Genomic DNA, 17,430 nt, shown 5'->3' with positions numbered 1-17,430 from the left:
GTAGGGAAATGTGATTTAAAAAATACACAGCATGGACCCTATAGTTAGAGCTCAAGTCACTTTATTCTGGGAAGTTTGTTATCTAGATGCCACCAGGCTTGAGGTGTGGACTGGTAAGCCTCAGATGTGGGTTCTTGACTCTCGTTGTATTGGTAATTTCTTATGGAATGGCTGTCTTTGTTGCCAGATTATAAATTCCATGACAATAGGGACTCTCTTATTCCTCACTCTATCCCTAGCACTTAGCAATCAGACCTGCTTACGGGGACACATATATTCAACAATAAATGAATGAATGAAAAGAAGGACAGATTAGTTAATTAACCCCTCATTGCAGGGTAAAAATCATTTCTGGGTCAGGCAGTTTAATATATGTAAAATGGCTCATATAAGGCAATAGGAGTTGGTGGGAATTATTGCAACAGTGCATGCAAATCCCACTTTTATAAAATTGCCAATCAAATGAGGACATCATTGGGGGTTCGCAGCATGTCCGTGACCTCTACCGCAGAGACTGCTGCTTCCTCTTGAGGACTCAAAGTATCCAGTGTGGCTTCATGGGCTAAACATCTGATATTCTTGTAGGCAGTGTCAATAGGGTCTGAGAGATAGAAAAGAATATGCTGTCATCTCAATGTTAAATTTTCTGTAAAACCTAGACCTCTGTTAGAGCAATCACGAAACACTAATTCATAGCTATTATCTCATTGCATCCCTTCCACAAACTTGTCAGGTTGTCAGGGAACATTTTCCCACATGAGAGGTGGGGGCTTGAGGCTCAGAGACTTGCCTGGGGACATAGGGCCGCTGGAGTCGGGCCTGGAACCCACACCCAGAACTTAGACCAAGCTGTTCCCTTTTCTAAGTGGAGTTAGAGGTTTAATGCTTCGTCCACTAACACCGAACACATACTTTAACACATTTAGTGGCCTCATGGCAGCTTTGTGTCAAAAGCTCTTACAGGCAGGTGTCATCAATTTCGTGTAAGCCAATGGGTGATCGCAGAACACCTGACTTTCATCTGGCTCTAGAGACCACTGGCTTCCAATACATTGATGCCAGGCAGGGAATAAACGTGGGCACGGAATGAAAAACCTGGACTTTGGAGTCAGACAGTCCTTCATCCAAACCCTGGCTCTGCCCTTGCTAGCCACATGACCTGGGGCTGCCATTTAAGTGCCCTGAACCTATAAGATAAGGACACCTACACACAGGGGTGCTGGGAGGCTGCAGGGAGATGAGGTGTGTAGAGGGGTTAGCGTGGTGCCTGATATGTAGCAAAAGCTTTGTTATCAGCAGCTGCTGCCTTTGTTGATATTACAGCTGCGGTTGCCATTGTTGCAGACATTTCATGTGCTATGGTGACCCGGTTTTGCTCTTTTCCTAGCCCAGCAGAAAAGAGGAAGATCAGGCATGTAAGGCACTAACCCACTGACCATGAAACCTCGGCTGCGTTTTAGTCACTGGTCCAGCATCCTTCCTTCCCTCGCCTCCCCCTGGCTCTCTAGCAAGAAGGCCAATTTGTATACAGTCCCATCATCTGCTCCCCACCTGTGGTATTTGCAGCCTGGCCTTCATGCAGAAGGCTTTCTGTTGAAAGGGCTTGAACTGAGCATTTTAAGGGCTGAGCATTGAAATTGCGTATAACAAGGTTTTAAAGCAAAGCTATAAAGTAAGTTTTCACAGAGCTTTTTCTGGATGACAGCTTCAAAGCAACTGGTAGATGCCCTAGCAGGGTATCCCTTTGATGTATCGGCAGGTTGGCTTTCAAAGCGACCAACCAAAGGTCCTCATCTTTCCAGGTGGTAAGGCTTTGAACAGCTTTCTCGAGGGAATGTGGCTACTTAGTTCATCTCCCCTTTGCCCCTAGAACAGATGGTTTTAGATCACGTGGGCATTATAAGGGTCTAGGTTCTTAAAGTGTGCTCACCCAGTGTAAGCAAATGTATTATTTTCCTCTGTGAACAAGATAGCAGTAATGCAGAATCTAGGCTTCTTTTATATATATATATATTTACTATATATATTTATAGTAAATACAATTATGGCATTTAAATTTGCATTAATTTGCCAGAAGCAAAACCAAATTGAAACAGAATTACTGAAATTCAGATTTCTTTATCACAAGAGAGATTTCTTAAAACATCCCGTCCGTTTAATAAATTATGAACAAAATATTAAGAGATCGGAGTTGCCATTTTTTAAAACCCTGTTGTTTCCATTTAAGATGGATATGAATTGACTAATCTGCTATGGAAAATGAGGCCAGGTTGCACCCACACTGCCTGCCCTCTTCTGTTTTTTTTGTTTGTTTGTTTGTTTTGCGGTACGTGGGCCTCTCACTGTTGAGCACAGGCTCCGGACGCGCAGGCTCAGCAGCCATGGCTCACGGGCCCAGCCGCTCCGCGGCATGTGGGATCTTCCCGGACCGCGGCGCGAACCCGCGTCCCCTGCATCGGCAGGCGGACTCTCAACCACTGCGCCACCAGGGAAGCCCCCGGGTCTGTGTTCTTCATTTTCATTTTACTTTTCATTGTTTGGATGTTGTCCTCTGGAGGTTTTTTTCTGAGAAGGACTTATGGGTGCTCTATTTATATTACTGGAATTTCTCCCTGTTGAGATTGGGGGCTTGTTACTTTTAAATCTGGACCACTCAAGTGGATACAGTAAGTTAGACGCTGCCCATCACCTGCCAGCATCGAGTGCCGCAGCTCACCCATTTCTGAATCCCTCTTTTGGGGACAAAATGTATTCCAGGCAGGGCTAGAGATCAGTGACTATCAGACAACTGGCCGTTCAGGGCCCTCCACACCACTGTTCCTACCACTCCTATATGGGATTTATTTATTTTCAGGAGTATGGATTTAAACATAAATGTAAATACCTGATATTTTTCTATTTATAAAATTGAAAACATGCTTATAATAAAAAATTAAGTAAAACAAAGCAGAAAACAAAGTCCCCATAACGCCACCCCAGAGAGAATATTGTTAAGAGTTTGATGTTTCCAGACTTTTTGTATGCCTATATGTATACATACTAATATAATAATTTTTAAAAGAATCAGGTTTATACTATATGTACATTTTCCAACATGCTTCTTTTTACTTAAACATATATCTTGCTGTCTTTCTGAATAAGTGCATGAGACCTACCTCATTCTCTGTAAGGGCTGCCTGGGGCTCCGTCAACGCCTGCTCTATTAGTAATTTAACCCATCTCTTACTAATGAACATGCAGGTCATTCTCTTTTATAAATGATGCCTCAATGATCTTTGCATACTTAAGAATGAAGGGTAAATTCCTAGAAGGGCTGGAGTGAAGGGTATGCACATTGTTAATTTCTAGTCAGCCATTTCTGTCATCTCGGCCTCCAAAATACATCTCAAAATGCATCTCCTGTCCCCACCTCTGCTTCCACCCTCTGCTTTACCTGCTACCGCAGGTGCAGCTGTCTGTCCTGTTTCCATCCTGGCCCCACCTCTCAAAATCCACTTGGTATCCAAGAGCCATAGTGATCTTTAAAAACAGAAATCAGATAATGTTGTATTTCTGCTTAGCACCCTTCGTGACCTCTTATGGTACATGAAAGAAAATCCAGACTCTGCTCCGAGGCCTACAAGGCACTGCCCCTGTGACCCCCTTCCTGCTCCCCGCCCTCCCCTCCCAGTGTGTTTGGTACCCGCTGCCCTCCAGCCATTGCTGCCTCCAGGCTTTTGCCTCTGCTGTTCCTCCTGACACACCTTGTGCCCCAGACATTCACTGGGCGTTTCTTTATCACCCAGCATTCCGTGACCAGCTTTCAACAGGGCTGCCCTCAGCCCACTCACTCTTGGTTACGTCATGCAGGCAGGCTCTTTCCTTCCCAGTCCTGGCCACATCTGAAATGCCCCTGATTCTTTTTCTTTGTGCACTGATTGCCCGAAGCTTCACCATCTTACTCCCCACCATTACCTCAGCCCTCAGCGAAGCATCTGTGACACGCCTGCATGTGTGAATAAATGCATGATAATAGTTGCCCATTGGTTGGACCACAAAAGCGAGTCTGTTTTACACTTGGATCGTCTAGAAGGAGCAGGGAGCTATGGCTGAGGGCACACGTCACGACTCTGCCACTTAATCATTGTGACAGGTCGGACCAGCTTAAAGGCTCTAGGCCTCAGTCCTCCGACTTGTGGGGACTCCAGAAATTCAGTCACTTAAAATATGGGACTACCACAAGGTGAAGGTGATGAAGAGTCTGGAGGGAACCTGCTCAACTGACCGTGGGTTCTAGAATCCTAATGCCTCATCCAGCTATTGCCTGGAACTGGCAGTGGGTGGTAGCTCCACTTGGCCTTAGGCATCAGTGGGGAGAATTCTGGGCCCTGGGACTGACCAAGATCTCCTGGACAGTCAGAGCAGTCTCCCAGCTGGGAATCTCCCAGTTTAGCTGGCATCGCTTTTATCATTTTTTTCCACCGTGACTGGGTGAGAATACCGGGTTTGCCCCCTGTTTTCTCACCTAGCCTTGCCTCCACCCCTGCAGAACAGAGAACTGAAGATGACCCCATCTGAGATGGGTGGGGTGGACCAGGAACCGGGACCAGCTGCTTATCCTGCTGTGGCCGGAGTTCACGTTATCACCAAAGCAAGTTGCACTCCACCCATCTATGCTGCAGGGTCATTGTGAGGATCAAATGGGGGAGGGAGTTGAAAATGTTTTGTAAGGTACAGAACATTATTCCGCTGTAAAGGATTACTAGCTTTACAGGCACTGCAGTTGCTGTTAAACAGCAGGCCACCTAGGAACTCATGTTTCCCCACGGAGGAGCAGTAAACCTGTTCGCCCTCCAACTGCCGACCACAGTCAGACTTTGAAGACACGAGCCATGGCTTCAATCTGGCTTCCGTGAAGGTTGCATGGATCACGTCAATACACTCAACTAGAAGGCCTTGCTATTATCTTTTGAAAAGCCATTGGTGAATACGTGCTCACTTTAATATAGGGTTTTTCACCCGCACCACTATTGACATTTGCCCAGATAATTCTTTGTTGTGGGAACTGTCCTGTACATTCTAGGATGTTTAGCAGCATCCCTGGCCTCCACCTACCAGATGCCGCTAGCATTCCTTTCCCCCAGTTCTGACCAAAAACATCTCCAAATAATTGCCAAATGTCCCCTGGAGAGGGGGACAAAATCATCCCCAGTTCACACCACTACTTTAATAAAACAATTCAGTGAGGTTGGGATTCGTTAACCCATTTTCATGGGTGGCAAAATGCAGATCAGAGAAGTTAAGTAACTTTCTAAGAGTCACATCACTAATGCCACCGCCAAGGCAGGTGGGTGCTCTCCACCCCTGCTTACAGCTTCTACCCAGTCACTGACATAAATTAGTCATTCAGCACGTATTTGTCAAGCACCTACTATGTGCCAGGCAGTGTTCTATTTGCTCAATAAATATCACTGATACTTGATATTGGGCAGGGTGGGAGGGAGAGAGCTATAAAAGATCGATAGCTATATTAGTTTCCTGGGGAATTCACTGGTGGTCCAATGGTTAAGACTCAGTGCTTCCACTGCCAGGGGCCGGGGTTCAATCCCTGGTCAGGGAACTAAGATCCCACAAGCTGTGAGGCATGTCTAAAAAAACCAAAACCAAAACAAAACAAAACAAAAGTTTCTTATTGCTGCCATGACAACTTACCACAAACTTAATGGTTTATCTTACAGTTCTGGAGCTCAGAAATCCAAATTCAGTTTCATTGGTCTAAAATCAAGATGTCAGCAGACCTATGTTCCTTCTAGAGGCCCTACAGGAGAATCCAATTCCTCGCCTTTTCCAACATCTAGAGGCCACCTACATTCCTTGGCTTGTGCCCTTTCCTCCTTCAAGGCCAGCAGGGCAGCATCTTCTCTCCTCCCTAACCTCTGCTTCCACCCTTATATCTTGTCTTTCTGATTCTGATCTTCCTGCCTCCCTCTTAGAAGGACCCTTGTGATTACATAGGCCCCTCTAGATATCCAAGATAATATCCCCCATCTCAAGATTGTTAATCACATCTGCAAGGTCCCTTTGCCATGTAATATTCACCATCCAAGGTGATTAGAACATGGACATCTTTGGGGCCCACAACAGTCTGCTCTCGGGCCCCCAAAGATTCATGTCCACCACACATGCAGAATACTTCCATCCCATCCCAAGTTTCCCAAAAGTCTCAACCCATTACAGTAGCAACTTAAGTGCAAAATATCATTTAAGTCTCATCTGCTCAAAACTCCCAAAGCTCATTATCTATATCTAAATTAGCTAGGGGTGAGTCTATGGGTATTACTCATCTTAGGGCAAAATTTCTCTCCCCCTGTGAACTTTTAAAACTAGAAAACAAGTTATCTGCTCCCAAATACAGTGATGGGTCAGGCACAGGATAACAGCTATAGACATTCTCATTACAATAGACAGAAAATTAAAGGGAAAAAGGAGTCACCAAACCCAAGCAATTTTGAAATCCAACTGGGCAAACTCCATTAGGTTTCAAGGCACAGGAATAATTCTCTGTGGCTCAGGATTCTGCCCTCTGGGCCCATGGCTGCACCCTGGGAGTCATTCTTCCTCTTTCATGAAGGGTAGCATGTGTTTGCACCTACATAGTTTTATTAATCTGTTTCCTGCCTGTAGAATTTTGGGAGCCTGTCAGCTTTCTTTCATTTTGTCCTTTCTCTCTCCCACTGAGTCCAAGCTGGCAGTGTTTCTGCTGGTATAACAGTCTCAAAAACCATGTGCATCTCCTCTATATGTCTCTAGGATTCACTCCATTAGACAAGAGGCTCCTCCACAAATCTTTCCTGGATAATCCCATCTCTTTTCCTGGCTTCTGCTGAGATGTCTAAGGGGATTCATGAGTCACATGTCTAATCTCTTCAAAGAGCCCTCAGAGTGATTGAATACTCTAAACCAGCGGTCCCCAACCTTTTTGGCACAAGGGACCGGTTTCGTGGAAGACAGTTTTTCCACGGACGGGGTGGGGTGATGGTTCAGGCAGTAATGTGAGCGATGGGGATGGCAGGTGAAGCTTTGCTTGCCGGCCCGCTGCTCACCTCACCTAACAGGCCGCAGACTGGTACTGGTCCATGGACCGGGGGTTGGGGACCGCTGCTCTAAACTGTAGATCCTTCTGAGGTTTTGGCAAAAGGTTGTGCAGCCACACCCTTCATTTTTTTCTCCAGAGCACACTTTCCTGGCTTTTTCATGCTTTTTTTTAGCATCTTTTGCAGTAGGCTGAGAGCTTCCCAAATCATCAACTCCCAGTTCTTTTTACTTAACAGTTCTCTCAGTCTGTCCCTTTCCTATAGCATTTTACTCCAAGCAGCAAGAAGGAACCAGGCTGTATCTTTAACACTTTGCTTGGAACTCTCTTGAGCTAAATATCCAAGTTCGTCATTTACAAGTTCCTCTTACCATATAACTATAGGACACAGTTTGGCTAAGATTCTGCTGCCACATAACAGGATTTTCTGTCCTCTAGTTCCCAATAACATGTTCCTTATTTCCTGAGCCCTCACCAGCAGCACCTTTGATGTCCGTATTTCTATCATTGGGCTTTTTAGGATGATTTGTCTAAGATGATCAAAGTTTTCTATGTGATGCTTCTCACTTGTACATGAGCCCTCACTAATTCAGTGGGTCCAGGAATAAGGACTTGGACATCTTTGGGGAATCATTATTCAGCCTACCACACAACTATTAAGTTTATGGTCAACCGTAAACTTGATTGCTTCTCACGCTGTCACAACTGTGTTAGTTACTACAAGGGCTACAGGGATAGCATAGTGAGCCTAACCAAACATACTGGTTTCCCCAGACAGTCCAGTGTACACTTTCGTCCCAGTGTAAATGTAGTAGTGCCTTTATTCCCCTTCCAAAGTATCCTGGGGACTTCCCTGGTGGTGCAGTGGTTAAGAATCCGCCTGCCAATGCAGGGGACACGGGTTCGAGCCCTGATCCGGGAAGATCCCCACCCACATGCCGTGGAGCAGCTAAGCCCGTGTACCACAACTACTGAGCCTGCGCTCTAGAGCCCGTGAGCCACAACTGCTGAGCCCGTGAGCCACAACTACTGGAGCCCGCGTGCCTAGAGCCCATGCTCCTCAACAAGAGAAGCCACCGCGATGAGAAGCCCGCACATCGCAACAAAGAGTAGCCCCCACTCTCCGCTTTCCATGACTTAGAGAAAAGCCTGTGCGCAAAAACGAAGACCCAGTGCCGCCAAAAATAAATAAATAAATAAATTCAAAGTATCCTGGCTTCAGTGATAAATTTTTTGATCACTGTAAGTATAGCTTAATGCTTGGTCTTAAGATTGTAAATCTACAATCTCTTAGAGGCAGAAGACGTATGAAAAAATTTGCAGCTACAGAAAACCACAATTAATACTATAAAACTAAACTCTGCTCCATCCAGAGGAGAGTTTCTTATTTGTCCCTGCCCCTTTGTTTCCTCATCCTCAAAGTGAGGATAACACATGGGTTGAGACGGTTTTGGTAAATGTTAGTTTCATGGGAATAGTTCTTTGATTCTAATGATCTATTTGCAAAAGAGTTTTTCCTCAAAGGAACATATTTCATTTTTCACTTCTCTTCTTGACTTTTGGCAGGAGCTAAGAAAAAGCCTGGAACTTAGTGTCAACCTACAAAGGAAAGAAAAGGGTGGTTCGAGTGATGAGTATGACTCTATCGAAGAGGATGTACTCTCTGAGCCGGAGCCCGAGGACCAGGTGCTGGTGGGTCGTCCTAGAGATTACTCCCCTCTTCCCAGTGGGGACTCCGTGCAGAAGAATGTTTCCGAGGACCAGGAGACAGAAGGACGCCCTCCCCAGCTCCCAGACACCCTCGTAGTACTAGAATTTAACCCAGCTTCCAAAAGTAAGCTCTGTCTTCTGTGGCATTTCTTTGGCTTTGATGTCTCTGGATCTAATAATGGGACTTAAATTTCCAGTGGTACTTTGAATTCAGCTTTGGGTAGACCATCTCACAGGCCGGGGTATATATCAGTCAGGTCTCTGCTGATTGCAAGAGGGGAAGGCTCCCAGAAGCTTACAGATGACCCTGAAATTCCAGATGGTAAACGTCTGGCAGATAGTTGTAGGGGGCTGTCCTGTGCATTGTAGGAAGTTTACCAGCATCTATGCGGCAACTGGCTAGTGAAACTGACTTGAGCAAAAGGGACTGTTTACTGACTTGGATAACTGAGGAGTCCAGGGCTGCAGTATGACTCATTTCCGTTCCCCTCCCCTCCCCTTCCCTCCCCTTCTTCCTTTTCTTCCTCTTCTGTCTTCCTTCTTTTGTCTTGGCATCGTTCTCAAGTGGGCTTTCCACATCTAGACGCAGAATTGAGACAGTGGCTTTGCAACTCCATCAGAAAGTGGATTTCTCTTCCTAAAAGCTCCAGCAGAAGTCCCAGACTTGGCTCTTGAACCCACGTGGGGTCACATCTCTGAACTAGTCACCGTGGCTCTGATTGGCCAGGTCCGGCCAACAGGACTGGGGGTGTGGTTATCGCCACCCAAACCACATGGACGGAGATAGTAGTTTCCAAAGGAAAATTAAGGTGAATCTGAAGGAGAAGCTGGGCACCAACAGCAATTGTCCACTGGAGAAGGTTTTTCAGAAATCACCCTAGAAGGTAGAGTCAACAGAACAATTGGTGGGTGGCAGGAGGGTTACGGTTATGGCATTCTCCCCAAAGCTGGAGGTGCCGTATTTCCTGAACCAAATACCAAGACCAACCAATGGGGAAGCATGAGTGAACCTAAGGAAGGAGAAATGAGGGAATGTTTGAAATCAGGCAGTGAGTATATTCGTCTGCCCAGGCTGCCGTAACAAAGTACACAGACCAGGGGTGGCATCAACAGCCACGGAAATGTAAATTTTTTCACAGTTCCGGAGGCTAGAGGTCCAAGATCAGGGCTTCGGCAAGCTTTGGTGTCGTCTGAGGCCTCTGTCCTTGGCTTGCAGGTGGCTACCTTCTCCCTGTGTCCTCACATGGTCTTCCCTCTGTGTCCCTGTGTCCTAATCTCCTCTTATTATAAGGACACCAGTCATGTTGGCTTCGCACACATTCTAAAGGCCTCATTTCACCTTAACTACCTCTCTAGTGACCCTATCTCCAAATACAGCCACACTCTGAGGTACTGGGGGTTAGGACTTGAACCTATGAGTCTCGGGGGACATAATAACAGGCAGCTCTGGAAAATCTACACCCCACGGTTGATGTCTCCAGCGAAGAGAACATTTGTCCCTCCGACATGCTCTCACCTCCTTGCTGGGCTGTTCCCTCCACCTAGATCACCACATTTCCTTTCTGCTCCACTCTGACCCATGAAACCTGGCTCCCTGCTTTTTCCCCGAGACTCAGCTCAGAGGCTGCTTCCTCCAGGAAGCCTTCTTGGCACTCCCAGCCTGGCCAGCTAGGTCAGTGCCTGCTCTGCTCCTGTAGCATCATCATGACACTAGTCTCAATGCTGGCAGTTGCCTTTCTCTCCCTCCGGCCTGTGAGCTCTGCCAGGGCACAGGCCAGCTCTTCCCCTCTGTGGCATCCCCAGCTTGCAGCCTTCACCTGGCACATTCAAGCCATTCGGGAAATCTTTAAAATAAATGAAGGACTATGCTCACCTGCTAAAGCATCTGGTGGTCACGGCAATGAACATACCCTTCTGAATGAGACCCACTGGGGCTGCATCACTGCTGTGGATTGTGTTTCCTCCAAGGGGAAGGGAAGTGCTGTGAGGGGGTTGACTGGGCCCCTGCCCTGGAAACGGGGGTGTGGCGGGGATGGAGGTGGGAGTGGGTATGACAGTCACTTCCTGGTGTGGAGGACCAGGCCACAGAGGGGGAGCAATTGGACCCCAGGCAGTTTAATAGTGATACTGGGCATAAAGCTAAAGGAGAGAACTTCACTTTCTTGCCATTTTACATTTTTTAACAATTAGATTTGCTCGGCAGGCCCCGAGTTGACCCTGGTGATGTCTGCTGAAGGCGGTGGGTGCCCAGTCTGCAGTACACGAGGGCGGCATGAACACCCCCTACCGCCGCTCTCAGCTGCCCCTTTCATCTGCAGCCCCTGGCTGGCTTCTCGGCCCCAGCAGGAGACAGGCTCCCACCAAGGGGAGGAAGAAGGAGGCTGAGGAGCCTGTTACAAGGTCTCCCCAGACCCCAGCATGGGATTGGAGTTCTGAGATAGTCCTGAGTGTTTACTCAAGCACAGTCAGCAGTAACCTGAAAAGATGTGCTTGGTTCTGGGCTGTTCATTCATGCACTGGGCACGCATCATGCCCCAGGCACTGTGCTGGGACAAGATGGGCCCACTCATTCTACGTCATTTAATCCTAGCAGGGAAAACAGACAATAAGCACATAACTACATAAATAATAATTGCCAACACTTACCAAGTTGTTATTAATATGAGCCAAGAGCTATTCCAAGGGCTTTACTTATGTCCCTCATTAAATCCTCACCCGCACATTAAATCTCAACCCCAAGGAAAGTCCTGTCATTGTACTTGTTTTACAGAGGGGAAACTGAAGCACAGAGAGGTCAAATAACTTGCCCAAGGTCACACAGCTAGGAAAGGGCAGAGTGGAATTGAATCTGCAGCAGTCTGAGCCCAGAGCCTGCGCTCTTAATCTTTAGGCTGAATAAATAAACCAGATGAAGTTACAAAGTGATAATTGGGCTTTGAGGAGCCAGTAAGTGATCCCACCCCGCTCTGCTTTCCCTTCTAAATTGTGAAACAAATGAGAAATGATCATGGATGGAAGGTGAGCAAATGATTACCTCTCCAACTGAAAGTACTGCCCCTCTGCAGTAGACTGACCCCTGACCCCAGATGTTGGCAGAGCTGGACCACTGGTGGCATCAGCGTGGTGGAAGGGGGCCATGTGACCTGACGGCACCCCCACCGCACCCCAGCCCACAGAAGAGGGAAGAAGGAAGGCCTGGGCTGAGCCCCGATGGCTTCCTGCCCCCACTCTCTCCCATCCCATTTGTCCTCCTTGTGAGCAAGGGGCAGTGAATGAGCGGCACAGAGAAAGGCAGAAGTTATTTTTCTATTAACTGGAAAGGGGAGGGCTGGGTCATGGGTTAGGAATTCAGGGAGGAGGAGAGATTGGTACCCTGATGGTCTTGAAAGTTGTGAAGATTATAAAACAGGACACTGGTTGGGCGATGGGGGTCAGAGAAGGATGCTAGTAGCTGGAATGGTCAGAAAAGCCTTCTCAGAAGAGGTGATGTTTAAGCTGGGACAGGAATAAGGAAGAGAAAGCAGTCATGGAAACAGCAATCCAGGTCCAGGGATCAGAAAGCACAAAGGGCTTGGAGAGTGAAAGAGCTTGGTGTACCCAAGTATAGAGAAAGTGCCAGTATGGCTGCAGCCGAGTGAGTCGGGGCCGGGGGGAGGGGGAGGGTGGTAGAAAATGAGTGAACCCAGGCCACTTTCCATGAAGACCTGATGGTTTTAGGATTGCACCAAGAGTCTGGGTCCTTTGGTGCGCTAAGAAATATCCTTGTATAGACTTTTGATGGCCAAGGCAGACCTCCACCAGAGTTGCTGGAGGGCAGTCTTAAGGAGAGGAGGGAGCCATAAATTGGAGGAGAGAGGAATAAAGTGGTTAAGGGCAGGGCTCTGAGCCAGGCAGGCCTGGTCAAATCCTGATTCCCTCACTTCCTAGCTCTGTGTTGTTGGACAAACGACTTGAACCTCAGAGCCTTACTCTGCAATAGTATGTATTGGTTTTCTACCGCCGCTATAACAAATTAGCCCAAACTTGGTGGCTTAAAACAATACCAACTTTTTATCTTATAGTTCTATGGGTCAGGAGTTTGACATGAGTCTCACTGAGCTAAAATCACAGTGTCAGCAAGGCTATGCTCCTTATGGAAGCTCTAGGGGAAAATGTGTTTCCTTGCCTTTTCCAGCTTCTAGAGGCTGTCACATACCTTGGCTCCTGGCCGCCTTCCAAGCTGGCAACGTTGCATCTCTCTGTGCTTTTCTTCTATAGTGACGTCTCCCTTTGATCTTCCTCTTCTGCAGCACTTTTCCACCTGTGTGCTGCTCACACACATGTGTTTTATTGTGGCAAAGTATACATAACATAGAATTTACCGTCTTCACCCTTTTTAAGAGCACAATTTGGTGTCACAAAGTACACTCACATTGTTGTGTAACCATCACCACTATCATCTATCACCAGAAGTTTTTCATCATCCCAAACTGAAACTCTGTCCCTCCCTCTTCCACTTTTAAGAACCCTTGTGATTACATTGGGTCCAGCAGAATAATCCAAAATAACCTCCCTAGTTTAAGGTCAGCCGATGAGCACAGTCAATTCCCCTTTGCCTTGTAGCCTAACACATTCACAGCTTCCGGAAATTAGGATGTGGCCATTTTTGAGGTCCATTATTCTACCTGCCCTCCACCCACTAGGGTGGCTGGGGAAACACATGAGACAGTGTGTGCCAAGGACCTGCCCCGGTGCCTGGGCACTCAGGAGGCTGAACTGAATACATGCTGGCTGTCGTTCTTACCATCATCAGCATATTTTCAGCACTTAGACAGCCAATCTCCATTTGGGCATTGGCCCCTCTCCATTCTTTGTCTTGTCCCGTTGGACATGGTGGCTTCTCGCTCACACACAGGTCTGCCCTTGGGCCCTGGATATCAGGCCAACCAGGGAGCAGCCACTTGGGAAAGTGTAGAGAAACACGTGTCCTTTGCAAAGTCAAGGGGGGATAGCAGAGAGGTTAGTGCAAGTCAGACAGACCCCACACTCATCCCCAACATCTACCCTGAGCTCCCAAGAATCCCATAGCGCCCTTGATTCTGGGGCTTCCCTCCTTTGGGCCACCACAGGCCCCAGAATTTCCTTTGAATTTGAGCAGACACTTCCCAGGTTTTCTGCCTTCCCAGGCTGGAGGTTCCCAAGTCCAGGGACCTAGCCCTTCTCCCTGCTTTTTATCTTCATTCCATTTAGCCACCTGCCTCGCTTCCCCCTGGGCTGCTTTCCTGCCTGGAGCCACTTTTCCCAGACTTGTGCCATTTGCAAACCTTCTTCACAATTTTTTTTTTTTTTTTTTTGCCAAATTCACAGACCACTCGTGCTATTTTTTAACTGTTATTTAAACCAGTCACCTTTCTTCTTTCCTTCTTTCCTTTTCTCTCCACCCCCTCACCCCTTCCTTCCTCACTCCTTTCTTTTCTTTCGTAATTCTAGGATTGTTCCACACAATAATATACATGAAATCAAGGTTGGAGATACTGGTTGCTTATTTTTTTTCCAGACACATTAAGATAGATAATTGCTTTCTTTTTTTAAATATTATTTATTTTTGGCAGCGTTGGGTCTTCATTGTGGCGCGCCGGCTTTCTCTAGTTGCGGCGAGCGGGAGCTACTCTTCGTTGCAGTGCACGGGCTTCTCATTGTGGTGGCTTCTCTTGTTGCAAAGCACGGGCTCTAGGCACACAGCCTTCAGTAGTTGTGGCACATGGGCTCAGTAGTTGTGGCTCGCGGGCTCTAGAGCACAGGCTCAGTACTTGTGGCGCACGGGCTTAGTTGTTCCGCGGCATGTGGGATCTTCCCGGACCAGGGATCAAACCCATGTGCCCTGCTTTGGCAGGTGGATTCTTATCCACTGAGCCACCAGGGAAGTCCCAGTCATCACCTGTTTCACCAGTGGTCCAGGCACCCCACTTTGGGAAACACTGACTATAAATCATGGCCCGTGGGCCCTTCACTGTCTGGCTCCTCTCGCCGGCCCAGACCCTAGCCACTCACCTGCCACACGCATGTCAGCTCTCAAGCCTTCACACACACTGTTCCCTGTGTCTGAATGCCCCCCTGTTCTGTGCCCTGGAGACACCCCGGTCATCTGTAAGTGTTCTCTTCACTGTCGGCTGCACACCTGCCAGCCCCGTCCTCCAGGCTGCATGCTCCTCTGTGACCCTGGTACTGGATCCCTTCTTCTGTGCCAGCCCTGCTCTCTTATCCATTCAACCATCCTTTTCCTCGGCGAGAATGTGCCTCAAGGGCAGCAAACATGTCCTACTATACTTTTCCTGCTCTTGCATATCCTTGGTTACATCATTATTTTATGTATCTTGCTGCCAATTAAACCCAGTACCCCATTGTTTATAAGACTTGTCCCTATTCAGAAATGTTAAAACTTGAAAACCTGTGTGTGTCCTAGAAGAATTCACTTATTTACCAAAATGTGGTACTTGGCACATAACGGCTCTCAGCAAACTTGTTTTGTTGTCTGCAACAAATCCGAAACTAGCATGGTGCCTGGCACAGAGCAGGGATTCCATCAATATTTGGTGAATGAATAAGTGAACGCACAAATAAACAGATGCTGCAGCAGAATTTCCCAAATCTGCCTGCGCTCAGTGTTTGACATATAAACTATTGTGTTTTTACAGGTAATAAAAAGGAAAGGAATTTGTCTGCTAAGCGGAAGGACAACGCTGAGGTCTTCATTCCCAGCAAACCTGAGCCAAACCTGAGCCCCCAGCCCCTGACCGTGTTCCCAGACCAGGAGAGGGCATGCTCAAGTAAGAGTTCTGTGCGCACCCCCGAGCAGTTGGGACTGGGCTTTGGATCAGTGGGGTGCCGTGATGGAGGAGTCCTTGCTTCATCACCCTCCTCCCCGAGGCCTGAGCTGACCTTTAGCAAATGTATTATTGGTCAACGTCTCCAGAGAAACAGAACCAATAGGTTGTGTGTGTATATACATATGCATATATATATATACATACATATAGAGAGAGAGAGAGAGAGAGAGAGAGGTGGAGAAATTTATTTTTTTTCATTTTTTTTATTGAAGTGTAGTTGATTTACAATGTTGTGTTAATTTCTGCTGCACAGCAAAATGACTCAGTTATACACATATATACATTCTTTTATATATTCTTTTCCATTATGGTTTACCCCAGGATATTGAATATAGTTCCATGTGCTATACAGTAGGACCTTGTTGTCCATCCATTCTGTATGTAATGGTTTTCATCTGCTAACCCCATACTCCCAGTCCTTCCCTCCCCCAGAGAACAATTTGTTGTAAGGGATTGGCTCGTGTAATTATGGAGGCTGCCAAGTCCGATCTATACGATGGGTCAGCAGGCTGGAGACCCAGGAAAAGTCAGTGTTCCAGTTCGAAGGCCATCAGGCAGGAAGGGCCAGTGTTGCAGATGAAATCCGGTGGCAGTCTGCTGGAGGATTCTCTCTTGTTCGTGGGAGGATCAACGTTTTTGTTTTATTCAGGCCTTCCACTGATTGGATGAGGCCCACCCACACTATGGAGGACAGTCTGTTTTCTTCTGTCAATTAAAATGTTAATCTCACCCCCAAACACCCTCTCAGAAACATCCAGAATAATGTTTGACCAAATAGCTGGGCTCCCCATGGCCTAGTCGAGTGGACACCTAAAATTAACTGTCACAGTTACTTTCTGGGTCTACAACCAAGATGTGGTTATAATTGAAAATTTGTTTTTTTATTTTTGTTTTTACTTTTAAATGAATTTGCTTACTTTATATGGGTAACAACACATGCAGATGATACTACATTCTAAAGGTACAAAGAAGTTTATGGTGAAAGGTCCGTGTGCTGCCCTTCTAATGAAATGAGGGGGTCCATTGATTGAATACTTACCATGAGCCAGCCACCATTGTACACTTTTATTTATTACAATTTACTATGTGTTTACTTATCATTTACTTATATACATTATATAGTTTACTTATATATATATATATATATAAATATAAAAATTCTATATGAAATTTACTCATCTACATGCAGTAAGTCCCCTACATACGAACCTTCAAGTTGCAGACTTTCAAAGATGTGAACATGCATTCCATCAACGTCAGGCTTCAGTGAAATTGCAGCTTGCCCTCCGTCTCTTATTGCTGACGATCCTTCAGCTCTACCATCTCCCACCTCCTCTCCCTCCTCCAGTCAGTAACTTCTTGCTTGTGTGAACATGCATTCCATCAACGTCAGGCTTCAGTGAAATTGCAGCTTGCCCTCCGTCTCTTATTGCTGACGATCCTTCAGCTCTACCATCTCCCACCTCCTCTCCCTCCTCCAGTCAGTAACTCTTCTTGCTTGTTCACTCAATGCCAGCCCCTGTATGCCAGCTGTTGTACTGTACTACTGTACTTTTCAAGGTACTGTACTGTAAGATTTTAAATGTTTGGTTGTTGTTTTTGTTTGTTTGTTTGTTTTTTGGCCACACCGTGCATGGCATGTGGGATCTTAATTCCCCAACCAGCGATTGAACCCACAACCCCTGCATTGGGATCACAGAGTCTTAACCACTGGACTGCCAGGGAAGTCCCTAAAAATGTTTTCTTTATTTTTTGTGTTTGTTTTTTATGTATTATTTGTGC

At 46.7% G+C, this 17,430-nt stretch overlaps 1 protein-coding gene across 1 annotated transcript in view; it reads left to right on the top strand.

The window, feature by feature from the left end:
• Positions 1-17,430, top strand: part of KATNIP (katanin interacting protein) — a 155,688-nt gene that overhangs the window by 42,861 nt on the left and 95,397 nt on the right. Inside the window, exons 6-7 of the mRNA XM_007452838.1 lie at positions 8,639-8,906; positions 15,457-15,588. Coding sequence (XP_007452900.1) covers positions 8,639-8,906; positions 15,457-15,588 — 400 coding nt within the window. The remainder of the gene's footprint in view (positions 1-8,638; positions 8,907-15,456; positions 15,589-17,430) is intronic.

This window comes from Lipotes vexillifer, unplaced genomic scaffold (genome assembly GCF_000442215.2).
Source record: "Lipotes vexillifer unplaced genomic scaffold, Lipotes_vexillifer_v1.1 scaffold426, whole genome shotgun sequence".
In the NCBI taxonomy this organism is placed as follows: Eukaryota; Metazoa; Chordata; class Mammalia; order Artiodactyla; family Lipotidae; genus Lipotes; species Lipotes vexillifer.
The sequence above is the reverse complement of the archived record's forward strand: the minus strand, read 5'-3'. Positions and strand labels throughout refer to the sequence as shown.